Here is a 26,724-nt window from a genome sequence, read left to right on the forward strand (position 1 = left end):
ATCTAAAACCTGCAGGACAGCAGCTCTCGAGGCCTGGAGTTGGCCACCCCTGGTGTAGATGCACGTTTGTATGTGCATGTGGATATGTGTGAGATATGTGCCTTCGCTTGTTTTTGTTATGTGGATTTCTCCTAAATGAAGCACGGTGCATTTTAAAATGTGCTATACAAATCAAATTAGCATTTCTATCGTAGTGTTCGCACCAATACAGAAACATGTGAAATGTTTAAATACAGCTATTAACGCAGCCAGTAAAATAGAAAGGATCAGCACTTTATAAATTTCAGTTGTCAGGTGATCAAGGATGACTGGGATGATGCTAATTGAACTGGAATTCTGAGGTTTTTATAATAAAGTATAATATGTGCTTAAGTACTCAGAAAGCTAAGGATTATGGTTGGATTCTTATATGACGTATTACTTTTCAGTGTCCTTCATTGTTCATCAACATGATACAACAAAAAAGGAATGAAATCTGACATTGTTAAAAAGAAATTGTTATTTCTTGTTTTGGACTACAAAGGGAAACAGAAAGCTTGGTGACCACCAAAAGAAAAGTTCCAGGCTGGATTTATGAATAACACATCAAACCCTAACCAGACTTTATATGAAATAACACAGGCATGTGTGTATTACCAGGAAGGCCCCCCAAAACTTACAAAAATAATGTCTATTTATAGTTTTTATGAATTGCACAGTTAGAATTTTTTTTTTTTTCAAAAAATAAACAAACCAAAAAAACAGCCTTCAATGCTTAGAAATGAGAGTTTTTACACCCACAGCTACAGCGGGCACTCAGACACGACCTGCTGCTGTAGAACAAGAAAGAAGTTTTTCTGCTGTTAATTCACAATAACTTGCTTCTCCCTGAAGAACCTTTAAAACGTAACAATTTTTAAACTTGATAGGATTTATAAATGTCTACCAGCAGTCCAAAAGCCAAACACGATATCAGTTCCATATCTCATTTCACAACTGAACAGTGGAAACAAAAACAAATATAACAGTTATTCCAGCAACATAGTTACCAACCAGTGATGGACGCGTGAGCCAAACAGAACACTGAACGATGTGCTGGAGACGACCTTTAACAGTCCACAATCAGTCCAGTCTCTGCTGCCAACAAGGAGCAATATTAGGTGATTATGTTGAGTGGCTTCAGGATGGTGACATCAAATCTCTTTAACCTAATACATCTTAGAAGCAATAGTTGCCCTCAGTGTAGATAGACCTAGATTAGTTAGGAAAGTTATTAGCAGGAGGCCTGATAGTTATTTACTGGAAGCATCTACCTACATGTTAAAACACACCGAGCAACATTATCTTTGTAACGTTCATTTTGTCAATATTGAGCACATCAGCACAAATAAATCAGCAGACTTCTCATCTTCCCAAATCAGGTAATGAGACAGTTGTGAGAGGACATGAACACAGGTTAGTTTCCTTTAAAAAAAAACAAATACTACAATTACTGTGGACATTAAACTTTCTGAATTAAGACAAAAATGCAGAACAAAACTACCATCTGAAAAGAACTACACTCTGTGAGCATGTGCAAATAAATTTCACTGTCACCTATGGTGCAAGGCGCTTTATAGCCAGCTACCCCAACTTATTTTGGTCCCATGTATGCACCTCAGTATACCAGACTCTATATACTAAGTGCATGCCTGTGTAAAAAAAGCTTTAATACCTTCAAAGACACTGATACAGTTACTGCACTGAAGACAAACTTGGCAGGAGGTGGTTCTATTCAATGCTCTTCTGATGACCATTTACTTGAATTACAACGTGGATTCGACTGAACTGAAATCCATTTTACTGAACAAAGGTACGCTATGATGAGTGTAAAGAATCTGTGCCAAATGGCCATGTGAAGTAACATGGATTCAATTAGTGATAAAGAAAATGTGGATATACTTTTGTTTGGTCCTCATCTTCACTAAATTTTACACATCATTCATTTTCATTTCTGGTTGTCAGAGTATTCAGTCACTGCATTTAATTTTGTCAAAGATCTTCAGCAATTTCCACATCGCCCTCAGACCTGAATGCTCTCCTTAAAAAATGTAATTAATTTGGTTTAAAATGTAACAAATGCACAGCTGCACTGAGACCACACAGAGTGGTTTTCTTCTTCTTATTTGCAGTAACAACATTTTGCTTTGTATATTCTTTACAAATAAATAATATCTGCCCTATTCCTTTTGACTAAAGAAGGTAGCATTTGGTTCATTGTGTGAAGAGTCAAAATACACGTCAAACACCAGAAGCAGAGCTTGAATTAGCAGCGAAAGCTGATAAAGAATTGTGACAGATGGGGTTTGGGTTTAGGCTTCGTCTCGCTGCCTAACCCAAAGAAAGCCGGACAATGTTGAACGCACTTTATTGTACACGTCTCAGGTTTGAAATATTAAAGTTTCCTTTTGGGATAAAGCTGCCTGATAGTGTCCGTTATTCCAACAGTAACAATATTTCCTGAATTTACATCACAACAGAAAAACAGAACTTAACAATTTTTAGATCATCAGTTAAACAAGAAACTGGGAGATTCTTCAATATTGACATACCGTGAATTCACTTTGGTAATTTATTTCTTTATTTCCAAAAAAAAAAAAAAAAAGCCAGTTCATGAAGAATGAAATTTGAAGGAAAGAGAACAAAAACATGTATCTCAGGATTTGGCTCCTAAGTTTCAGACACAGGGAAACATTCAGCTCTCGCCCAAAAGAGCTCCAGATGTGACGGCTACATCTACTGCTCTGCTTTCTCTTGTGCGGTTCCCGTCACCAGCAGCAAGTTGCAGGCCATAAACTGGACATTGAGCACGTTGCTGGTGTTTCCAGTGTACATTCCCACCAATTCGCTGGACGAGCTGTCAGCTGACGTCCCACCGTGTGAGTTGCGGATGTCCCACACCCGCACTGAGTTGTCCATAGATGAAGATGCCACTAGGCTGCTGTCCGGACTGAAGGACAGGCTGGTGACACTATCTGTGTGTCCCCTTAGGTCTTTGAACAAAGTCCCAGATGCCAAATCCCACAGCTTCACCCGCTGGTCTTCACCAGCCGACGCCAAGTACTTGCCATTCGGTGAGAAAGCGAGTGACAGCACAGGGCCACGGTGGCCCGTGAAAAGGCGAACAGACGCCCCCTGCTGGGTGCTCCAGAGTCGCACAGTCTTGTCTGTGGAACCGGTGGCTAAATAGTTGGAGTTCGGGTGGAATTTCACACAGTCAACATCAGAAAGATGCCCTGCATAGAGCCTCAGTGGGTATGTCCGGGAGAACGTCCAGAGACGGGCGGTGCGATCGTGAGAGCAACTGGCAAAGTAAAGGCTGCAGGGGCTGACGTCCACATCCCATACTGGGTAGACGTGCCCCTGGTAGAGCACCGTGTTGGTGAAGCTGCCCAGGTCCCAGTAGCGGATGGTTGTGTCTTCAGAGCACGAGAGCAAGCCGGAGCTGTCTGTGAGGAAGGCGGTACGAAATACTGGGCCACTGTGACCTCGCAGCGTCTTTATCTCACTGCCTGAGCTGTCCTCTTCATCTACCTTGGAAGAAATGATGAAAGATTACATGATTATACCTGATTTTGTTCCTCTGCAGCTTAATCTAAAAAGAACATACAGCATTTATTTTTACATTAAAAATCTAAATTTGCTAAACAATTTAATCTTTAACTCTGCAGGTCTTTTTAAATCAGAGCCACCATCTACAAATGAGACCCATCTCATTGCTAGAGATCGGAATTGGATCATTTTCAGTGCACCCCACCACAACAATGTTTCTAAAAACAAAGCTAATCAGACAGTGACATCACCGTCGCCCAGATAAACGTGGACATTTTAAAAGGAGCTGAAGTGGCTAAAGTTAAAGCTATCCAGTGCGTAGAGGCCGCCATAGGCTAGCAACCTTTGTATGTGCCAGCAAAGGAAAAAAACAAACAAATTCAAAGCAGTTATGAGTTCAGTTAAAAAGAAAGAAAAACAAAAGGTCCCTGTTGTCTAATGAATTTATAAATATACTGAAAAATAAACTATATAAAGCTGTTGCTCCTCCTTTTGTTTGGCAAGGTAAAACTCATTTTAGCATTTCTACCTCCTTCCAGTAGCAAAGCACTTGGTTTCAGATGTTTCAGTGAAAGAAGATCTAACTAACTCCAGCTTTGGAGAATAATATTTGGGACAATAATTTCTTCTGATATAATATTTGTCAAGCATTTGCATTGAAGACAAACTAAATTGTTTGTATCTGCTGCGATTTATGGTTCATAGAAAGAAAATCAATAACAGCAGGTTACACATTTTAACTTAGCAAATTGCAGTTGGTTCAGCTCTGCTCACTACATCTTCCCTTACACACCTTTGACATACCTGCTCCACCCTGCCTCTTTTCTTCACCTCTCGTGTCTGTTGCTTTGGAAGGTTGCCCTCAGATATTTAAACTCATGTACTCATGTCAACGTCCACTCCTTGTGCTTTCCAACATCTTCCTCTCATTCACATACATGTAATTTTATTTGCAACTCTTCCATCTGCACCCTACTCTCACTACAGATCATAATGTCATCTGCAAACATCATAGCCTGTCCATCACCACTATAAACAAGACTTCACCACCGTGTCTCTGTTCTCATGACAACCTTTGTCTTGTCCTCAGGATTATTTTCTCAGATTTTGTACACCAAAAGAAACGCATGCAAATTTTAAAAAAAGAAAAAGAAGATATGGAAACAATTAAGGTGAAGACTTCTCATAACAATGTCTACTTACTTCCTCCTCCAGTACGTCACATGCCAGGTGGATGTGTGACACATCAGCCTGATGGGGTCTGGCCTTGAGTTTTCTGGCACGGAGGCTCCACAGCTTTACCGTGGAGGTGTCAAATCCACCGGCCAGCAACCGACTGTCAGCCGAGACCTCAGCAGTGTTCAGCATCTGCTCCGTGTGGTGGAAGGCGTAAAAACAGACAGTGGTGAGTGACGGTGGTCCCTCGCGGACTTTCTTGACGCAGTCCTGCAGAGCCTCAAGGGCTGCCTCATTCTGTGGGATCCCTGCTGGGACCTCCACCCCGTCACCACTCTCTGTTCCATCCACTCCGGCCCAGGAGGAGGTGGAGTTTGGAGCAGCTGTCGACCCGCCAGCAGCTCCATAGAGCTGGTAATCTGTCCGCCTCAAGGCACTGACCTCCAGCTGCAGGTGTGTACTGAGGATCCTACAGAGGGCGCTGTTGTCCTCACTCTGCAGGTAACGCAGCAGGTAGCCGTAGGCTGGCTCCGTCAGGTGAACCACATATTTGTGCTCTAAGAAAGCATTCAGCTTGGGGTTGGTCACAATGTCTTGTGCACTGAGGACATGGCGGAGCTGCTCTATGATGGTACGCTGCTCACTGTCCTGAAGAAAGGCGCCATGAAAACGACTGTAAAAACCATCCACAGCCCCTTTCAGTCCAAAGCGCACCATGTCCAGGTGGAGGTAGACGAAGAGTGGATAGAGGACACTGCTCACCTCTTTAGCCCAGGATATGTCTGCTTCTATTTAGTAGAAAAAAAAATGTATATTTTTTAGGCTTTTGTAATCAATAACAACAAAGGTTAACAATATCGTAACAGTTCCATCATCTCATTCTCGATATCCATGTGGAGCTGTTTGTATAAGCCAATAATAATCCATTTTGTTATTCATGCCCTTTCAAAAAATAAATACGAACATAAATGTATGAAAGACAAATGTTAAACCCAGTTTGTAATCCATGTTTCTCTCTTAACAGTCAGGACAAAACAATGTGGACTCGCACAAAAACAGCTTAAGAAATGTTGACAAAATGAAAAAATATCAGCCCTGGATGGTCAATAATACAAAAGCACAATTGTCAGAGAAAATAAAAATATTTAAAACTGCAGCAATATGTCATCTTTCAGAAAGAAGCCCCAGTCGTCCACAACCTTTGTCTCTTTCTGCTGTTTAGGATGCAGCTTTACCACTACCTAAAAAACGTGGAGCCGAGGCATAAACTTTGGGAACAAATACAATTATAGATGTGCAAGTCTAGACTCAGTGATGTAGAGCTCATACCTGACAGGAAGGCGCGGAGCTTGGAATACTGAATCTCATACTGCTGTGGGTCATACTGGCATGGTGCAGCAGAAACGACATTGGAACATCCTGACTCCGTCTGCACTGCTCAGACATAGAGAAAGAAGATAAAGAAGAAAGCAGGAAAACTGTTAATTACAGAGAATATTGCCAGTCAAAGGGTCAAATACATTACACTGCATTATGAAAATAGATTATTTATCTTAACCAATTATCCTAGGGACACAGGTGAGCTGGAACCTATCCCAGCTGTCTTATGGTACACCTTAGAAAGGTCACGAGTTTAACAAAGGTTAAAACAAAACAAACAAACCAAGACAAAAAACACAGTCTCACAATCACTTAGAATCACCAGTTACCTAACACGTGTCTCTGCACTGTGGAATTAAACCCAAGCAGGCCCATGGAGAGCATGGAAACTCCATATAGACAGCTCTAGGCTCCACAAGGTTCAAGCCCAAAACCAAATCCATGTTGCACTGAGGCGGCAGTGCTAATTTTTGCAGTGAAGCCAATCCTGTGGTGTATGTGTGGTGTTTTCGTGTGATCAGTCTTTTCTCATAACTATGTGGCTGTGCGATCTATTAATTAGGCTGGAATCATCATCATCATCATCTTACCCGTGAGACTTGCAGCCATTTCTTCGGGGGACTGGTAGAGCTTGGCTCCTTTCAGGGAGCCGTCAGTGTCCACATACTGCCTCCTCTTCAGGTACTGAGCCACGGCATACTGGATCTGCTCAGTGCGAATCCGCTTCATGACCTTACGAGCACAAGCTACAGTGTCAGACACCTGGCACTTTTCACAGCACCTTCTCTCGCTCATCCACCCAACAAGTCGGAAGCATATAGTAACTGTTTTCGTGCTCACAACGGACTACAAAATACGATACATGTCTGTGACTACTAAAAATTCTCATTCATCATCTCCGTGGTCAAATTAAACTTCTTGAGCACAGCATCACCTAGTAGCTAATTACATAGCAAAGCAACGCTGGCGTGTTTACGTTACAAGCATTACAAAGGGCCCAGCTAGCACAATAAAGATACGTGCCAACTAACGTGAAAGTCAGCAAAGAACTAGGCATGCAGTGTAAAGCTGTCAAGTTTCGATAGTAGAGGAGGATGCTTACACCAAGCTAACTAGCTAACTTCCTAATGCTAGAAGTGGGCCTGGCCGCTAAACTTTTAGCGGGATTAATGCCTTACCATCATTATTTGGACATTGCTACTTACTGCATAACGTGTTGCTGTCCGCCTTCAGTTACTGTGTCCAAAACGACCGCTTTTAACGCATCACTGTATCTGGCTATAACTACTATATCAACGTCGTTCGCTGCCGCTCCATCGTGGTTATCCAACCCTGTCAGACTCCATCAAATCATGCTAGCTAAAGCAGCTAAGCTAGCTGGCCGCTCTCATCTTTAATCAGCAATTCTAGGTGTCGTTAATCTACTGCTTTCGCCTGGCTCCCGTTTCAAGCTCAAGGCTAAATCTATAGATAACAGATTTCCTGAGAAGAAAAAAAATCTTAGAACACAGTTATTAGGTTGATATAATTTTTGTAGTTGATAAAAGTCAGCTACTATGACGAGATGCACTGAATAGTTTGGAGTCTCCTAAAGATCTGATGTCATCTTGATGACATAAATTTGTGTTTGTTTTATTTTATAAATTTATATGTAAGCTTAAATTTACTGACCCAGAGGCAGAATTGTCTCTGCCAATCCCTGCTGTACAGAAATCTGTGTGAAAGTGCACTATTAAGTCACTAAATTAACTGTGAGTTAAGTATTTAGCGTACTTAACTCACCTTTTAAGCCCCTTAAAAACGTAGAATCAGCAGAGCGGAGTAATTTAAAATTTTAATTTTAATTGGATGAATGTGGCCTACATGAAAAAGTGTGTGTGGGGGTTTTTTCATATAGTCTGACTGACTTACCCACACAATAAGACTTTCCTCTGTGAAAGTGTTGCAGTTGTAAAATCTCGTTTTCGAGTTGTAAATAAAGTTTTACAAAATAGGCGGATGATGACGTTTTAATCCAGCGACTGCACCGCGCGCTGTTTGGAGAGTTGTATTTGGTGGATCTTTCGTGTGAGCGCGCTTTTCAGGCAGGGTTGTAGTTATCACTGTTGAACAGTTCGGGGTACCACCGCAGGCATGTTTAGCCCTCGAACCGCCCCGGGCTCCGGCCGTAGGCAGCCGGCCAGGACCCCCGGGAGGAAGAGTGTCTCCGGTGCGGTCCCTGGCCTCCTGTTCTCCCCGCGCAGGACGCCGTTGTCGGCGAGGTGAGTGTTGTCGGATCAGATTTACTCAATCGGAAGGCTCCATATATATGGCAAATAAAGACAATTTTACAGATTTATAGATGATGTTCTTTCGTGCTGAGTCGTCAGTGCAGTCTTGGGTTAACTGGGCCCATCAGACTGTAGCTACAGCTGATTGTTCTGAGTTTGTGTCATCCCCAGATCAACACCTACCCGAGTGCAGAGCCATGCAGGGGCAGAAACTGTTAACTATGATGTGCAGACCTTTGGCTCATCCCTCCCCGTCAAAGTTATGGAGGCACTGACGATGGCTGACGGTAAGAGAAACCTTGTCTTCTTTCTGAGAATGAAAGGTGTGCGTGTGTAATTTTATGAGCTTCAAACTAACATATTCATTTTCTATTTTCTTATATAGTTGCTCTCTCTTCTCTTTATGTTTCTGGTTGTGGGAGAGTTAGTAGTTTCCACTAAACATTTGTTTTTCATGTTCTTATTGGTTACTCTAGCTGATGATCAGATCTCAGTGAAGGTGTGTGAGAGCGGCTGGGCCTGGATGGTTTGTGGAGAGAGTCTGATCATCTGGAAGATCTGCCAAACTGCTGTAGCTAAGGTATGATCAGGGCAGACATTCTGCCTGAGTTTAAAATTCACTTTAAAACTACATTTAGACTAAAATTACAATCTAAAAATCATTAAAGAGTTATTTTAACATGTTCTCCAAAATAATGCAAGCGGCGTGAGGCCTTTTTTCCATCTGTAGGATCGACAAAGCAAATAATTATTCACTGATCATTTATTTCATGTGTCTTAGTTTTGTTTAAAGAGACTGGGTACAGTAACATGTGGTAAATGTTTCAGCGATAGAAAGATGGACTTTTTCTTCTCTCACAAAACCTGCTTTCTTATTCCGATATTAGATGGAGTAAACGATGAATCAAAACAGACTGAAAGTTCACAACGTGCTAAGCTGGCAGCTTTAAATTCACAAACTAAACTGTGTTTTCCTGCAGGTCTCAGTTTGTAAGGAGTTGCAACTGCCCAGCAGTGAGTACAACTACACTGCTGACCTTGTGGCTGTGACTTCCACTGCTCCCCTGGAGATGGCTGCTGTTCAGTCCATCTCTGTCTTGGCGGTGGCTGCAGAAGGAGCGGTTCGCTACTGGCCCAGCCTCTCCCAGGAGGGCAACTACACAGAGACCGATGTGGACCTGGGAGATCTGTGCAACTTTGTTGTTGCTGTCAGAGTAAGTAGGGTTCTTCAGTTGAAAATAGACGGTTTTGCTAACAAATTTGTTCCAAAAAAATCTCACCACTGACTCTGCCAAATCCAAAATACTCAAATATTTTTGAAAAGGGTCCCAAAGTACAATCACATCAAACAGTATCGCTCCAGAAATCACTGAGGAGTAATGCTGCTGTCCACGGTTTATTCACTGCATACCTTGAGATATCTTGAAACATTTAAACACACGTAATAAAGCTGGCATTGCACTTTATTTTGTGTAGATTTGTAAGGAACAGGATTAAATCAACAACATATAATTTGACCTCTTTGTTTCTCACTTCCTTCTCCTTTCTCAGGGTGGAAGCTTTGTCTTGTCCTCAGTAAAGAATCAGCTCTTGAGAGCAAGTGCAGATTCTTCTGGGAAGCTGCAGTGCCGAGCTCTGCAGCAGGGTCAGGGCATGCTCTCTGGCATCGGACGTCGTGTCTCCAGCCTGTTTGGCATCCTCTCGACACCAGCCAATGACACGGTGAGTCCTGTTAGGAGAGTCCACTGCAGAGTTTCATTTATTCTATCTGTACAACTCTTTTCTATCTTATGCATTTTTAATAATTAAGACTAGTCTGTGTACAGTGTTATTATTTTTCATCTATTGGTGATGACCTTTAAATACATCGAATAGTGTTGCTCTGAGCTTGACTCTTTCCCCATTTTTTACTGTCACTCATAGATAATCTGATTATAACCTGCTAATTACTTCCTCCATGTGTTATTTGTTTGTGTTTTATATTAATCAAGTTTTTTTAATCAATTTTAGCCACAGAGAGAAATGAGTGATTGCTTTTGATTCCGATTCACAAATTTCTTAAACACCCTTTATGTTTTAAGTCTATCAGGCTGAATAGTGAGGGCAGTTCTTCTCCAGTGTCAGTTTAGTTATCTTCAGTGTTCAGAGTTCTGACTCTATTACTGCTGCAGCTCTGCAGTGTGCTGTGGGTGGGGGAAAGCAGCTCCCTGTACACTCTCACTGATTCCAGTCTGAGTAAATGGGAGGTCGACGACAGCTCGGAGCACCAGATCCTCAACTGGGACGCGCGCAGAGTTCTGAACGAGAGCATCACAGACGCTATATGGGTCAGTATAAGCAAACATGTGACCTTATTTATTACAGATGAAGGGTTTTTTCCTGTTCTGCACTGTAGCAAAGAAAACTAAATAAATAAGATCCAAATGAAAAAGATTTCCTTTCCTCCAGGGGTCAGAGAGCAACTATGAGGAGATGAAGGAGGGAGCAAATGTGGCATACCTGGACATGAAGCTCAGCCAGTGAGTGTGTGATTAAAAGCAGCTTGTCTTTGGATTCACAAAAACCTGAATCATTTTTGTTTCCTTCTTCTTCTTCTTCACTAAAACATGCCGCATGTAGGATTGCATGTGCTAAAGCATGGTAAAGTGTTAGAGTGACCAACCGGCCTCTTCTTTTGCACTTGTTGACTTGTAAAAGTCTATATGACATTTTTTATTTCACGATTCATTAACCACACAGAGAAGCCATCGTTTGAATGTGTTAACGTTTTCTTGAAGCAAACAGTATTATTAAAGTTCTTCATGACTGGACCGAGTGTCCTCTTTTTTTGGAAATCAAAATATGGTCACTCTAGCGTTAGCATACTACGGCCAAACTGAGCTAGCCATCCTGTGTCGCTCTGCACTTCAAAGATTAATCTCAGAATTTAAAAAATTATATTCAATATATAAATATTAAATGAAAGATGGATTTTATCCATTCAGTCAATAAAAAGACTTGTTTTACACTTGACCTGATGAATGCAAAAACAAAGAATTACCAGATTAAAAAAATAAAAAATTTAACGGATTTTTGTTCCCAAGGAAAATGAGAGCCACATATGAGAATATTCGTTTAAAATTTCGATAGAAGAGTAGCAGTATAATGTCCTCGTAAGTGGACATCAGGCCCTTGCAGTATTTTGGTCTAAATAACCCAAGATGTGATGTCCACATATGTGGACGCCAGGTCCTCGGAGGTTAAGGGGCGGAGAGGAGGACGCTGCTAATAAAGTTACACAATTACACAGTGAATTCGCGTTTATTATGTTATTTACAAAATGCCACCATTTTTGTCTTGGTCGTATGATTTTATTTTGTTGTATTTATCCGCGACACCTTAAAGGCCGGTCCGTGACAATATTGTCTGACGTTAAACCGGTCTGTGGTGTAAAAAAGGTTGGGGACCACTGTCTTAGTCGACAGGTTATCTTGTGTTTATTTGTTGCCTCCATGTTCCTCTATTATTCGCTATTCCTCTTGAACTTACTGCACCCCTGGCTGCACTGAGCTACACTCTGTGTGCTTTCAGAGCCGGGTTGGTGGTTTTGGCTGCAGCCTGGCACCCGTCCGACACTCCCTGCCTGGCCTACTTCTGCCTGGTCACCCTGCAGGACAACGGAGCCACCATCTCTGACCAGTTCACCGTGGAGGTCACAAAGTACAGCTCTCCCTTCCAGGTCAGACCTGAAGCTGCTACTGCAGCAGTGGTGTTTTTGTGATTTGATCTATTAGAGGATCAGTCTGGTCATTCTCTTCTTGTGTAAAAGCCTGCTCATCAAGAAGAGCCTGATAATTACAATCCTCGATTATAATTATTAAAACATTAACCACTTTGAGCAACGCAGAAGAGTGGAACTGTCCAAACAAGTGACAGTGAAACTACAGGACATTGTAAAATAAAGTCCAGCATTTACAGTTCCTATTATAAGAGTGAAGATATTTATGCTTTTATTTTGAAAGTCTTCAGTTATTCTGTTATTTCCTCAGAACAAGGAGACGCTGCAGGCCACTCGGCTGGTGTTGCCTCGTTCCCCTGGCTCCACAGCCTTTCTGTACACTGAGGACGTAGTGTTCGCCTGCTCAACAGGAACCAACAGGGTCGCAGTTCCTGATGAGAAAATCAGCTTTAACTCACCAGGTGGGAAAGTTGGAGCGTTAGAGCAAGAACGCCTTCATTTTGTCACTATTGCTGCATGTAATAGTCAACGAAATTAATACTGTGGTCAGTGAATAGTTTGTTTTTCAATTAAGTTAAATGAAATTCCTGATTCTGTGGGATAAACGTCTTTTGTCGTTGGTTTGAAATTCAGTTACACAGAAGTATTGAATGTGTTTCAAAAAATTAATTAAAATCTGTAACATCACTGAACAAAGTTCTTTTTCATAATACAAACAAATTTCACCTGCATCTCATTGCCTCCCAAAAATCTATAACTGATCAAATTCATGTTGCTTGAATAAGTTAACTTTATCATATTTAACAGGTTTTTGTCCACTGTGTTGGTGTAAGAGGATTAAACTGTACGTTGCTTCGAAGACTCAGATATTCCTAAAAGATAAAATTGTTTGAGAATGTTTTGGTCAGGGATGAATTAAGAAAAACATATAATAAAGTATTTGTAAAGGAATAAATAATTCACTCGACTTGTTCAATAGGCCAATAAATGCTTTCAGTTTAGATCAAATCCAGGTGAGTCTGTTTATGTTGGTGGCCTCTGTCTGTGCAGGTGATGGTGTACGTGGAGCAGGCTGCTGTGCCAACCTGCCGGTCTTTTTCTCGCAAAACAGCGGTCTGGTGGCGGTGGTGGCCAGAGAGAGTGCCTCCATCCTGCCAGAGACCATGGAGGACTCGCTGTGCTCCTCGCTGGCTGCGGCCCCGGAAGTAAGTTTCAAAGAGAGCCGTCTGAGCGATGAGACTAAGAACTTTCTTTTTATGCCAGTTTGTGAGACTTCGATCTTTCTCATGATTTCTGCGTCTCATAATTATTGACACAAGAAATCCTGAGAAGGAAAATTATAACTAAACTAACGTGATTATCGTGATTGTGGGTGTTGCAGTCATGCATTTCTAATGTTGAATTTGCATCAAAGGTGTCGGCCATGGAGACGCCAACCCGAGCCGAGCCTGTAGCTCAGGAGGACAAAACCAAACTCCTGAAGGCGGCCTTCCTGCAGTTCTGTCGGTACGTCTTAAATACAGCTCACATCTCCTTTGAGAAATATTTTAAAGAATAAAAATAATAAAGTGCCTTCATAATATTAGAAAAAAACAAGCTGTGGAAGAGAGCCAGGGATTAATAATAACAAATAATTAAATGCAGAGAGGTGTATAAACAGAATCCCCCAGCAGCCTGGACCTATTGCAGCACAACTAAGGAAAGATTAGAGGTCACCTGATTCAACCCAAACTATATGCTTTATCAAAAAGGGCGTTTTTAGGCCAAATCTTAAAGGTAGAAACAGTGTCTGTCTGCCAAATCCAAACTGACAGGTGGTTCCACAGAGCAGGAGTCTAAAGGCTGAAGGCTCTGTCTCCTATTCTACTTTTAAATACTCTAGGAACAACAAGGAAGCACGCAGACCAAGAGCAAAGATTTTTATTGGTGTGATACGGTACTAAGATAACTAAGATAAGATGAGGCCTGATCATTCAAAACCTGCACATGAGGAGCAGGATTCTAAATAAATATACCCTGTCAGTACTCTTGCTGAGTGCTGAGTACAATAAGCTCTTTTCTGAATTTAGAAGCAGAAAATTAGGTATTGAGGCAACTAATTGGTGTGTGTTATCTGACTTCATGGATAAATGAAGTTGGGCATCATCTGCATAGCTTTTCTACGCTCCTGGAGTCCTCAAAGCGCTCTATACAACACGCCACATTCACCCATACACACAAGCAGCTTTGTCAGCGCTTTAACTAACATACACTCAAACATCAGAGTGAGCAGGAAAGTGCAGGAGGGAGAGGCGAAGAGGCCATGCTGCTAGCAGGTCGGCTGCGAGTTCATTTAAGCTTGCGAATGCCTAAAGCAGTGAGTGAATACTGAAAAAATAATCAGCGTGTGAATCAACAGAGAGTGTGCTTTAGATAAAACGTGACGATTCCACCGTGGCATACAACATTATTACAGATAATGACACAGATAAACTCCACATAATCACCACTGTGTGCTGGAACAGGAAGAGCCAGCACCAAGTTCACTTATATATTCTGTATCAGGTAAATACAGAAGTGACTAAATCACTCTACTTTTTGAGAATATTGTTTTTGTGAATCTCTGGCCAACATCTGTGAATCTCGGACTCCCGGACCATCAGCACCGGCTCCCCTCAGGGCTGTGTTCTTTCTCCTCTGCTCTTCTCCCTGTACACCAACTGCTGCACCTCCACCCACCAGTCTGTCAAGCTAATCAAGTTTGCAGATGACACCACCGTTATTGGACTCATCTCGGACGGGGACGAGTCTGCCTACAGGAGGGAGGTTGAACGTCTGGTGTCCTGGTGCAGCCACAACAACCTGGTGCTGAATGCCCAGAAGACAGTGGAGATTATTGTGGACTTCAGGAAGCACACAGCCCCACTCCCCCCCATCATCCTGACTGACACCCCCATCACCTCTGTGGACTCGTTCCGCTTCCTGGGTACCACCATCACCCAGGACCTGAAGTGGGAGCCCACCATCACCTCCGTCATCAAGAAAGCCCAGCAGAGGATGTACTTCCTGAGGCAGCTGAAGAAATTCAACCTGCCAACACGGACGATGATGCAATTCTACACCGCAATCATCGAGTCCATCCTCACCTCCTCCATCACCGTGTGGTACGCTGGAGCCACTATCAGGGACAAACAGAGACTGCAGCGTGTTGTGCGCTCTGCTGAGAAGGTGATTGGCTGCAGACTCCCATCTCTGCAGGACCTGTACACCTCCAGGACATTGCGGCGTGCAGCTCGGATCTCAGCTGACCCTTCTCACCCTGGACACAGTCTGTTTGACCTGCTCCCCTCAGGCAGGAGGCTCCGGTCCATTCGCACCAGAACCTCTCGCCATAAGAACAGTTTCTTCCCCTCTGCTGTTGGACACATGAACAATAAACGTACGACTGTCCCCACCACTAACACATGACCCTACGCTGTGTTCACTGCATCATTTCATGTTTGGCACTGATCACCACCTGCACTCATGTATATATCTCATGTATATATCTATCTACTTAGCACGTTTAATTCTTATTCTTATTTTTATATTTTTATGACAGTATGTTTGCACTGAAGCACCGCAGCAATTTCCTAATGTTGTAAACCTGCTCAACATTTGGCAATAAAACCCTTTCTGATTCTGATTCTGATTCTGAACATGTTTGTTCATTTTTGTTGTTTATCAAGTAAAAACATCAAAGCTGCGTTTCTCTGCATCATGTTGTGTTGAGTGACTTGGCTGTTGTAAGCTTCTGATGAATGTTGAAGTCTTATATTGAAGCTCAGGGTCTTTAATATGGGCAAAAGGAGTTATCATTCACACTTTCTAGCCATAATGACCGGTCATCTGTAAGTGAGTAAGAGAAAAACAACACATTTGCTTTTCTTTATAGTTTGTTTCTGTGTGTGTATAACCTGGTCTGTCTGTTGCTATTTGCTGGCTGTTTGGGGGCAGGAGCTGTGTTTCCAGACTCTGTGATGGGATTGTCTGTGCTTCCTCATTTCTCTCTGAGCCCTTAAAGCGCTGAGAGGACAAGTCTATATTCCTGTAACGTCCCAAGCTCTTCTTCTCTCCTCTGTCAGTAATGACCTGGTCGGGGCTCAGACCGTCATAGATGAGCTGTTCCCAGCTGACGGCGATGGGGAGGAGGGAGCTGAGCTGGACACCATGGTGACTCAAATCAACCTTGATTTGGTGGACGATTACCCGGCCTCTGACCCTCGCTGGGCCGAGTCTGTCCCCGATGGTGAGCTGAGACGAGAGGAAACAAAACACAAAAAGTTATTAACCAACCAATGAAAAGCTGTATTGTATGAAACTAGTGCTTGTAAGGTTTCGTCCTCTCTGCAGTCACTGTACAGTTCTCACGTAGCTGATCGGACTTTGCATTTAATGTGTGTGTTGGAAAAAGACTTGAACTGTTTTGTTTTTTTTCTTCTCTCTCTGGGATTTGAAGAGAGCGCTGGTTTTCCTCTCACTTCCCTCATCATCCTTCACCAACTGGAGGATAAGATGAAGGCCCATGGCTGCTTCATGGAGTTTTTGCTGCAGGTAAAGAAACCTGCACTTTTGCATGTGTGCACACACTCAGAGTTCACTTTATAAGGCACACTTTAAGCTTGTTGGTGGAAAATTATTAAATTAAACTAGATTAAGATCAACTTGTACATTAGATTGCAAAGGTACTTTTACTAACATACAAACAGGGCTGAAAATAAAAATGTGATACAAATCAAAACTCAAAGGCTGAATTTAGAAATGCATCAGTCCAGTTGCCTCTCAAAAGCCGCCATCATCCTCTGTTGCCAGGTTGGACTGCTGGACCGACTCACTCAGGTGGCTGTACGTTCATCTCCCATGGCAACACGCCTGCTGCTGTGTGAACATGCGGAGAAGTTGCAAGCAGCCATGGTGCTGAAAAATCACCACACCAAACACTCTGAACTAGTGAACCGGGCCATCAGCACGGCGCTGCAGAGGAACAACACCGCCGTGCCGCAAAGCCTCACCGCTGCTGACGTCTTCTTCAGAGAGGTTTGAGTCTCTGGCAGCGAGAAGGTATCACAGTTTGTTTGTGTAATAGATGGTCATTGGACTGTTGTGCTCTCACAGGTCTCTCAGATCTCCTTGGTGTTCGACTGTCTGCTGGAGGAGGAGGAGCGGAGTCTGAAGGAGAGTCCAGTGGACTCGGTGCAGTGGGCCGAAGTGGTCCTCACAGTCAACAACATCATCAAGGTAAATGTGTGCTGTTTTCTTTTTTATTTACTGCGGTCACGTTAAAACTTAGGCTTCATTTTTAAGTGTGTGTGTGTGTGTGTGTGTGTGTGTGTGTGTGTGTGTGTGTGTGTGTGTGTGTGTGTGTGTGTAGGACATGCTTCAAGCTGCTGGTCAGTACAGAGACATGAAGGCCTCCATGTACAGAGCGTCTGAAAATGCTGCTGCAGAGCCTGAGTACATCCCATGGACAGGTGACAACATGAAGCTTCTTAGATTCACTTGGTGTCAAATGTATTTTGATGGACACTCCAGTCACGTGCAAAAGCAGACTGAGCACAGAACCGTGGCTCTCACAGGCCTGAATGTGCGCTTAAGGTCATTTATAATTTTAAACTTGTTTGATCTGCTGCTCAAACAACCACCAGCATAAATTTTGTATTTTATTATTTATTTGTTTTTGTATTTTTGTAAGTTTTACAGCTTTTCTTACTAAACAGTTAAATGACAGAAAAGCACAGAGGGAGTTTCAGTGGTCCGACCCACTTAAGATCAAAGTGGATGTAATATGACACCATGCTTTAGTCTAATGTCATCGAAATACTGCAAAACCTGCCATACAAACTCATGGCAGTAAATTTGGGCACTAATACCACAAAGTTTACAGAGTGGGTATGGACAGGAAAGCTCAGTTCTGAAAGTTTTCTGTTGGGAAATAAAACTTTGCTGTTTAAATTTACCAGCTACAAACTAAGAAAAAAATAAGAGCCGAATATGATAAATGTCCTTATGTATTCACAGTGAAATGTAATTATTCTACATAGGACCCTATTAGTGTATGTTGTTGTTCAGTGTTTGTAACTAAATCACTTTAGCACTTCATCCAAATATGCATTTATGCTTATGTAAACATCGTGACTTAAAATCCCCTCTTAAACTGAAGAAGTTTGGTATCTTTCTATTTCAGTGCTGTAAGAAACTGAATGTTTGAATGGCTCCGTGTCTGCACTGTGTGTTGGAGCAGAACTGATTATTAACCCTGTTTTCTTTCCACCTGACCTTGCTTATGCAGCATCAGGTGGCGTTGGCGGCGTTCGAACAGTCCTCTCGCGCCAGCACGAGATCATACTGCGCACAGTGTACCCACATGCTGACTCAGAGCTGCGCAATGCCCTTTGTGAGCAGCTGGTGGCGCTGTTGGATATCTACTTGGGCAGTTTTGTGGCCCAGCTAAACTCCCTGCAGCAGCAGAGGACCCAACAGGAGCGCTACAACAGCTTGGAGATGGAGTACAGCCAGCGGCGCTCCGAGCTGCTCGCACCGCTCTGTAAGTGGAGGATTAAAATGTGATGGCTGTGAATGATCGAGTCTTATAGATTCACAGAGTAAGATTTAAATCTTTAACATTAAAGGGGATTGTTGTGACATTTAGAAATTTAGATTTTTTTGTTAAGAGTTTTGTTAGATGAGTAAAAATGCTGTAATAAAGTATTCCTTTGGTAATTCCTCTTTTGTATGAAGAAATAAATTTTCTTTATTACAGAAAAAAAGCTTTGAGTGCTCAAACTGAGTAGAAAGCTGGTATATTATTAGCTGTCCAATTACAGGTTGTTGCAGTAAACAAACTATCCATCACGCAAAGCTCACACACAGGCATGTTGTAATCAGACACGTGGACACTGCAAACTGAAGTGTAACGTCCATGTCTCAATGTTTATGTTTCTTCTGTAGCTTTTTCCTTTCTGTTTATTTATTTTTATTTTTTTGCGTTGCAGTGGAGCTCGGTCAGTACCAGTGGGTGGCAGCGTTGGCTGAGAAGTACTGTGACTTTGACATCCTGGTTCAGATGTGTGAGCAGACAGACAACCAGAGCCGCCTGCAGCACTACATGGCCAAGTTTGCAGATCAGGTACACAAAAACTCAAAGATTCCTCAGCTGCTCTGCACGAGTTTCCCTACATGTTATTTACCTTTTTTATTTTTTTATTTAGGATGTAAGGACACAGTGTTTTACGTTGTACAGGATTGTAAAGGCACTTTGAGGCCATTTTACATTTTAACCCAATAAAAACTAGGCTCCTCTGACATCTGGGCATCCAAAAAGCTAACCCTGACTCCCAAGGTCCAACTGTCCGACTCCAACATGAAGTCAGTACTGCTGTACAGGGCTGAAACCTGGAGCACACACAAAACCTCAAACAGAAAAACCCAGACATTCCTAAACAGCTGTCTGAGAAGGATTCTCCACATTCGCTGGCCAGACACCATCAGTAACATCAACCTATGGGAAAGAACCTGTCAACTCCCAGTAGACGAAGAAAAGATGGTGCTGGGTAGGGTACACTCTACGCAAACCACCAACCTACATCACCAGGCAGGTTCAGGTGGAACCCTCAAGGCAAGCGAAGGAGGCGCCGCCCAACAAGCACCCGGCGACGACACCTCGAGGCAGAAGTGACAAAGACGGGCTACACCTGGAGCCAACTAGAAAGAATGGCTCAGGACGGTATTTAGCCCGGCCCCTACCCTGGAAGGGGTGACGGGCAGCAGTAGTAGTTGACTGTATCTTTTATTTAGGCTTAAAAATATGCAGCCATCTGCTAGTTTGTTTGTTTTTAAGTTGATTTCATTGACTATGAATGTAGCCTAGTTGTTGGCACCAGACCTGTCACACAATCCTCTCCAGAGAATGCTCCAAAAAAGAGAAAAACCCCTAACAAAGGATGTATAACCAGTACTATGTTTAATTTTATGTTTATTTTTTCTATATTGGAGAACTAATGGCTCCTTTAGTGTGTTGTGACGTACTGACAAGGGCTACAGTCCTAGTGTAGCAAAGGACCAGATACACACAGGCTTGTCAGGCTTAGGAAATGCTTTTATTTTGCTTATTCTTTTCAGTTCAGCGCAGGTGACTCCAGCAGCTCCTTCTCCAGCTTCACACACACTCCTCTCCCGTCTGTCTCCGCTGTCGCTACATATAAAAGGGGAGAGAGTCATGTCTCTCGAGGTGTCTCCTCTGCCACCTCGGCGCCCTGAGAGCTCACTGTACCGCCCCTCCACTGCAGCGGGCCAGAGACCACGCCCCTGCCACACATATGATGATTGACTAAATTGGCATGTTATCAAATTCTGTCTGGTTATCATGAACTGCAAATTTAAGAAATGTTATTAACATCATCCCAAAAGAATAATAACAATCTCTCGGGCTTTCTTTTAACCTGGATAACTTTGGGTACATTTACAGATACATCACCTTTCATCAGCACTTAAAGAAAGGTGACGCACATACCTGGAAGGAGCAGGTGTCTGCACAAATACCGGAGTCTATCGAGAACTCAGACCAGAGTATATCAGTAAACACTTTAACGTTCTCTTTGTACCTTTACTTTTGCAGAACTTTTCCGACTTCCTGTTTCGTTGGTACATGGAGAAAGGCAAGAGAGGGAAGCTGCTGTCCCAGCCGGCCGCTCAGCACCAGCAACTCGCCAGCTTCCTGCAGGCTCATCAGCATCTCAGCTGGCTGCATCACATCCACATCCACGACTACCAAAGTGTATGTTTAAAAATAAAAACGCACACACACATTTACAATTCTGCTTCACAAAACCAGCACAATACAATTTTCTATGAATTTTTAATATCCCAACTAAATCCTAATCTGAACCCAAACGTTTTTTGGAGGGGGGGGGAGGGGGGGGGTTAACCATTTCAAACCTATCAGGACCAGTCAAAATCTGGCCAACATTGTAGCAACATGATTTTCTCAGTCTAACTCTGTCACACATTAATAAACACATCCGCCTTGCTCTATTCAAGCTCATGTAACCACACGGCTTCCTAGTGTCCTTACCTCCTTTCCTCTTTCCTTCCTGTTTTTTTTTTTTTTTTTTTTTTGTACTTTTAACCTTTTCATATTTTTTCTTCTGCTGTTCGTTCATCGCTTGTGCACTTCAGTCTTTTCACTACCTCTGGAAATAGCATTTTTCAAAAATACTGCAGTTTTGCAACGAACAAAAATATAGGGTCATTTTTTCCTTCCTTCCTTCCTTCCTTCCTTTCCTAACCGTCCTGCTGTCTTTCCTGTTAAACACACAGTGTGTGGCTGTTACAGTGTGATCTACGATGGAAACACAAATTCAGTTTCCTTCCGTTTTCATTTGAAACCGTTGCTCATAGAAGACAAAGCACAGAAGAAAGCATCCTGTAACATATCTGTTACACACTCACACTTTCTAAAGTTTCCTTCCTGTTTGCAGTTAACAAACACAAAGTGAAACCACGGGCACACATATATCTAAACTGAAGAAGACTTCCTCTTTTGGCTTCACTTGTCAGTAGAAATCCACTTTGACAAAGACGCGTTCGAGGCTGTAAACTTCACTGTGTTATCCTGGTTGATACTGTTTTGGTTCCTCTTTTCCATTTGAACTGTGATAATGAATGTGCCTGGTAAGGTATTTAGCAGACAGGGATCTGTTATTCTCATTTCAACTCAGTTTTATTATTGAATTCTTTTAGAACAGCTTTTCATGGTTCACAGTTCTGAACAATTCTTATGTATCTCATGCTGGGCCTTCATGCAGCTTCTCCGTTCATCCTCTGACTGAGATGAGCAGTTTTAGCTCCTCCCTTTTTTTAGTCAAAGTATTGATCACGTCACCCAATTGTTTAAGTAAATATGATTCTAAAGGTGCTGGTGACGTGAAATTCTCACCACATGTCAGTAACAACCCACGCAAAGAAATCAATGCATAGATGTCCATAAATTATGTATAATAATGAAAAGTGACATTACTCTGTTTATTTGAATCAAGCTGTATCAAAGTCTTAGTTACACAGATCGATATATTTTTGGTGCGACGATGTCGTGGCTAACGTGGTATTTCACGTCTGCAGGCCCACAGAACTCTCTACAGCCAAGCCAACATGGAAACACGTTACTTTGTGAAAAAGAAGACACTGCTGGCTCTCAGTAAGCTGACTGCACTAGCGTCTGACCTGCCGGAGGACCAGCTCTCCAAACAAATTGATGGTAAAAAAGCGCACACATTGCTGTATGCATGCAGACCTCCCTGCACCTCATAAACTTCGTTATCCGTGGAATTTTACTGAATCGAACCAGCATTTTAGATCATTTTATTGACACAGATTCTTAGATTGTCAGTGAATAAAAGTTACTTAGCTGCTACAACAGTGGTTGCCTTGATCTCATAGTAATTCAGAGAAAAGTTCAGAGTGTAAACTCATTCATCTTTTTCTTACTAATGAAAGGGCATGATAAAATCGCCATATAAAGGTACATGTATTTGTGGAATGGCAGGTGCTTTGTAATATGTCTTGTAAGTAGACCTGACACTGTCATTCATCTGCCAATCAGACATTGTGGAGCAGGAGCGCTTCCTGCTGCATCAGGAGACTCTGCCTCGACAGCTGCTGGAGGAGAAGCAGCAGAACCCCGACACCATGCCTCTGCTCAGTGCTCACAACCTCATACAGGTGAAAACACGTGCTGCTTGTTTGTGGATAATTTTCCCGAGTGAACGAAAACTGCTTGTTAACTTAGGTACAATATTTAAACAAGATCATTTCAGTTGCTTAAATGTTTTTATGATAACTGTATTGGTGTCTGCGGTTCCAAATAAAGAACCTGTTATTGGATGGATTAATGAAAGTAGATAAAAGTAGTATAGAAGGACCTCACCTTAAGACAAAGTGATAATCATAGGTATGCAGAAAAGATCAGATCACATTTAGAGAGGGTCAGAAGAAAATGATTCAAACACTGAGACTGAACAGCTTCGGTGCATTTCCTTTTTAACTCTCGTCCTCTCCAGCTGTACATCTGTGATGACAACAGGCGAGCCAACGAGTACGATTTCAAAAAGGCTCTGGATCTGCTGGAGTACATCGATGAGGTAGCCGCTAGCGTTTGTTTACAGCACTGGTGCGTTTGAGGCTCAGTTAGTCGGTCTCTCAACTTTAGCAACTTTAGCGGTTTTCTTGCTTTTCTGTTGTAGGACGATGCTGTGGACATCGACGCACTCAAATGTGAGATTTTCGGCAAAGCGCTTAGGAGAGACGAGTAAGATCCGTCATGGTTTTTTGTATACATTCAACTGGGACTTTGCTTAAATTAAAACTTTTTCGCCTGGTATTTCTCTAATAACATGCAAATAGTTTTCTAGTAGTGAGTAACCTATGATTAGCTGAATATACGTTGTTTTGTTTTTTAGAGCCTTTCAGCCAGTTTCAGGTCACTGTTTAGCTTTAAAGCCACAAATCGAGTGTTTGGATTCATTCTCAGTTTTCTAGTTTTCAGCAATAAGACCGTGTGCACATAAAGAGCCAGACATTTCCCCCTGAAGCTGGTAGGGGCCAAAAACAGAGCAAAAAATTAATTAATATTGGACTCTGCCAGATGATCAGAAACACGACTCTAAATGATAAAAAGCTATTCTGTTATTTCACAACTGATAATATTGTTTACAGCTTGATTCCTCCACCGCCTGCTGTTAAAAACACGATGTTCATGTGAAATACCATTAGTAGTTAGTAGAATAATCAAAAAATACAATCTTTGGAATTATATACCAGCTGTAAAGGATATAAGTGTTTTATTGATATGCCAGGAAAGATGGAGTGTCAGTGATTACAGTTAGTTTGGATCAGTAAAGGAATCTGGAAAAAAAACAGAAGTCAGTACTTCTGTGTGTGTTGGATTTGTAATGGTTGATTTAAATGCTGTGGGTATCTTTATTGTTTGTTTGTTTGTTTTTCCACCTCCAGCTGGTCTTCTGCAGATGGGAACGACGACCCTCTGGAAGCAACAAAAGACAGCATCTTTGTCAAGATCCTCCTCAAACTCATTCAGGAAGGTGAGAAACATTGATGAAGACTTGGTGGATTAAAGAAATATGGGGAGGGGGTTCAAGCGTATTGATGGGAAAAATGGGTTTAAATGACACGCAAGTTATCCCTATTATGTCATGAGAGCCCCTTGTTCAACTTAAATAGCTGCGTAGGCTAATACCACATAGAACTAGTTTATCAAAAACTGTGCACAATACAACTGAACACTTCTGTACATGTGATTGTCAAAGTTAGCAAACATTTGGTTCTGGCTGGAGGGAGTCGGGCTCAGCCAGTAATCCCAGCCGGCTTAGTTTTTACTCTTCTACACGTTCTGTTGACGGCTCTTCTAAACAGTGGACCTCTCAAGCCCTCCCTTTTTTTTGAGTATATTATGAACAGTCATGAGCCGAAAGAATTCAGTTTTCTTTATCTGTATGGTCATCAAATCATATGTATCCTTATATGAAAAATACACTTGTAATTACTAAACAGATGAACTCTTTCTTCTGTATTTTCCAGGCGTCTCTCTGCAGACCTATCTGCCCGACATCAAAGACCTCCTGGAGCTGGATGAGCTCAGCAGTTTGAAATCAAAGCCATATTTTGAATTTGTCCTTCGAGCTAATTATGAACATTACCTTCAAGCCCAGATGTAACAACCACCAAACCCACCAGTGAAACATTGTGCGATTCAGCTTTTCTTTGCATTCTACTCACTTTTCTTTAAATTGTGCTCTTTTCTAAATAAATGTGTTGATTTTGTGTACTTTTCTGTATGGTTTCACTCTCCTACTATTCCTCAAAGACGCACAGCTGTGACACATTTCACTGGCTTCTGTACATATTTGGAAAAAGAAGTGCTGCTGTAAAGAAAATAGTTGTTTGTTAACAGGAGAGACAAGAAATCCATATCGTGAAGCAAGACATGATTTCAGTTCTTTGCATCAAAGTTGTTTTGCTTTTAGAGAGAATGTATGACGGCTTTATTAACATTCACCACGTTTAGAACACATTTGTCTTATGACAATGAATCAAATTTGCTCTAATGTGTGTGTTTTGATTCTTAGTGGATACATACAAAAGACATGTTTGCATGCTGTAAGTTTGCACCTCCTTTTTCTAAGGAAGCCGTCATTTATAAGGACACTCGTGCAGAGTACAGAGAGATCCTCCTGAATGCAGCCATGTTTAGTGTGACATACCAAGTAAGATCAGGGTAGGACAACCTACCACAAACAACTTAAATAACCTTCCAAGTAAGAAAACAATATTACAACAGTTCCACAAAAGTAAAGCTTTCACTTCCTGCCTCTTTTTGTTTGTTTTTTTACTTAAAAAGTGACACAGACCTGAGCCTCTGAGATACTGGCTCGAGAAGCTGCCCTGTACTCATCAGGGCTTCCTCCTGTTGGGCGACAAAGAGCAGATGTTTGTTATAAATAGATCTGAGCTCCTCTAGCTGGTTGACTGCCACGCTGACAGAGATCCTCCGCAGTGATCCACTTTCACGGCTACACAGGCTACAGGCAGCTTTCAGGATCCAGCGCTGCTAAATATAGTCACAGTAGATTAGATTGGCACTAGAGCTGTACATAACTGTCAATTTAGTTTGTATGACTCTAATCTTTCCAATGTTATAGGTAATTTACTTTTTATATTTTCAAATGGAGAATGATAATCCCAGAATAATTTACAAATGACTTCATTTTATTATGGATTTCAAATGGTTGATAAAAGAAAAATGTATTTATTATTGTAAGAGAAGAAAACAGGCACTATATGTTTAAGGCTTAAAAAAGGAAGATGGTAAATTCAATTCAGTTTTATTTATACAGCGCCAAATCACAACAGTCACCTCCAGGTGCTTCATACTGTAAGGTACATCCTACATACAATCATATGACTCCCGATGAGCAAGTATTTTGGCGACAGTGGGAAGGAAGAAACCTCCAGAAAGAGAAATGGGAAAAAATAGTATAAGAAAACTGAAAGAACAATGTAGTTACATTGTATTCTACTTTCAACTGCTGTAGATACTGGTTCCATTGGACATTTGCATATTTGAATATAAAAGGTTCAAACTGTATGTAGTATGAAACAGGGTGAACTATTCCCTCGCCACCAGCTGCTGTCTTGCACACATGCTGATGCGTCATTAACAATAATCTGTTCACCTTAATGATGCCTTTTCTACATTGTTCCCCTACATACATGTAAAAACTGAAGGATGTGCCCTAAATATGTTTTGGACTTTGCTTTTAAGGGTCAATGTTTGTCCCATCACTGGACACTATCAGCCTTAATATTTTTAAATAATCAGTGTTATGTCATATAACATTCAATCTGACTGCTGTTTTCTGGGAATGTACGTCTATGGAATAATTTCTCCTGAGTTTTCAGCTCCCAGCATTAAGTGTTTGTACTTCAGCTCCTTTCATTTTTTCAGATGACTTCCTTCTATGCATGTTATTTACCTGCTGTTTCTGATTTGATGTACCAACTTAAACATTTCAGTTGCAA

At 41.9% G+C, this 26,724-nt stretch overlaps 2 protein-coding genes across 3 annotated transcripts; one reads left to right on the top strand and one right to left on the bottom strand.

The window, feature by feature from the left end:
• Positions 1-2,369: 2,369 nt before the first annotated feature.
• taf5l (TAF5-like RNA polymerase II, p300/CBP-associated factor (PCAF)-associated factor) lies at positions 2,370-8,173 on the bottom strand. Of its 2 annotated transcripts, none has more exons than XM_026172073.2 (5): positions 8,038-8,173; positions 6,717-6,858; positions 6,076-6,180; positions 4,774-5,534; positions 2,370-3,552 (listed from the first exon to the last, which is right to left on the bottom strand). In XM_026172073.2, the coding sequence occupies exons 2-5, from the start codon at positions 6,853-6,855 to the stop codon at positions 2,755-2,757; spliced, it is 1,803 nt and encodes a 600-aa protein (XP_026027858.1). In that variant the 5' UTR covers positions 6,856-6,858; positions 8,038-8,173; the 3' UTR covers positions 2,370-2,754. The 2 variants fall into 2 exon arrangements, with proteins under 2 accessions (XP_026027858.1, XP_026027857.1); XM_026172072.2 differs by lacking the exon at positions 8,038-8,173 and adding an exon at positions 7,332-7,523.
• Positions 8,108-24,970, top strand: nup133 (nucleoporin 133). The gene is made up of 25 exons (XM_026172069.2): positions 8,108-8,387; positions 8,568-8,683; positions 8,873-8,976; positions 9,377-9,610; positions 9,948-10,118; positions 10,568-10,723; positions 10,845-10,915; positions 11,967-12,114; positions 12,425-12,575; positions 13,165-13,319; positions 13,529-13,620; positions 16,218-16,381; positions 16,592-16,686; positions 16,945-17,169; positions 17,248-17,370; positions 17,504-17,603; positions 18,422-18,676; positions 19,125-19,258; positions 20,747-20,905; positions 22,249-22,384; positions 22,730-22,848; positions 23,187-23,267; positions 23,370-23,434; positions 24,139-24,227; positions 24,724-24,970. Exons 1-25 carry the CDS (start codon positions 8,260-8,262, stop codon positions 24,858-24,860), a joined length of 3,408 nt encoding a protein of 1,135 aa, XP_026027854.2. The 5' UTR covers positions 8,108-8,259; the 3' UTR covers positions 24,861-24,970.
• The last annotated feature ends 1,754 nt before the right edge of the window (positions 24,971-26,724 follow it).

This window comes from Astatotilapia calliptera, chromosome 6 (genome assembly GCF_964374335.1).
Source record: "Astatotilapia calliptera chromosome 6, fAstCal68.1, whole genome shotgun sequence".
In the NCBI taxonomy this organism is placed as follows: domain Eukaryota; kingdom Metazoa; phylum Chordata; class Actinopteri; order Cichliformes; family Cichlidae; genus Astatotilapia; species Astatotilapia calliptera.

What these genes read in the sequence shown, in the direction of transcription:
- taf5l (XM_026172073.2), bottom strand. Translation starts at nt 6,855, where the DNA reads ATGAAGCGGATTCGCACTGAGCAGATCCAGTATGCCGTGGCTCAGTAC. An exon ending in GCTCCGCGCCTTCCTGTCAG is followed by an intron (nt 5,535 to 6,075) that starts GTATGAGCTCTA and finishes TCTACTAAATAG; the next exon opens with AAGCAGACATATCCTGGGCT. An exon ending in GTGACGTACTGGAGGAGGAA is followed by an intron (nt 3,553 to 4,773) that starts GTAAGTAGACAT and finishes ATTTCTTCCAAG; the next exon opens with GTAGATGAAGAGGACAGCTC.
- nup133 (XM_026172069.2), top strand. Translation starts at nt 8,260, where the DNA reads ATGTTTAGCCCTCGAACCGCCCCGGGCTCCGGCCGTAGGCAGCCGGCC. An exon ending in GTGCTCACAACCTCATACAG is followed by an intron (nt 22,849 to 23,186) that starts GTGAAAACACGT and finishes CGTCCTCTCCAG; the next exon opens with CTGTACATCTGTGATGACAA. An exon ending in TGCTGGAGTACATCGATGAG is followed by an intron (nt 23,268 to 23,369) that starts GTAGCCGCTAGC and finishes TTTCTGTTGTAG; the next exon opens with GACGATGCTGTGGACATCGA.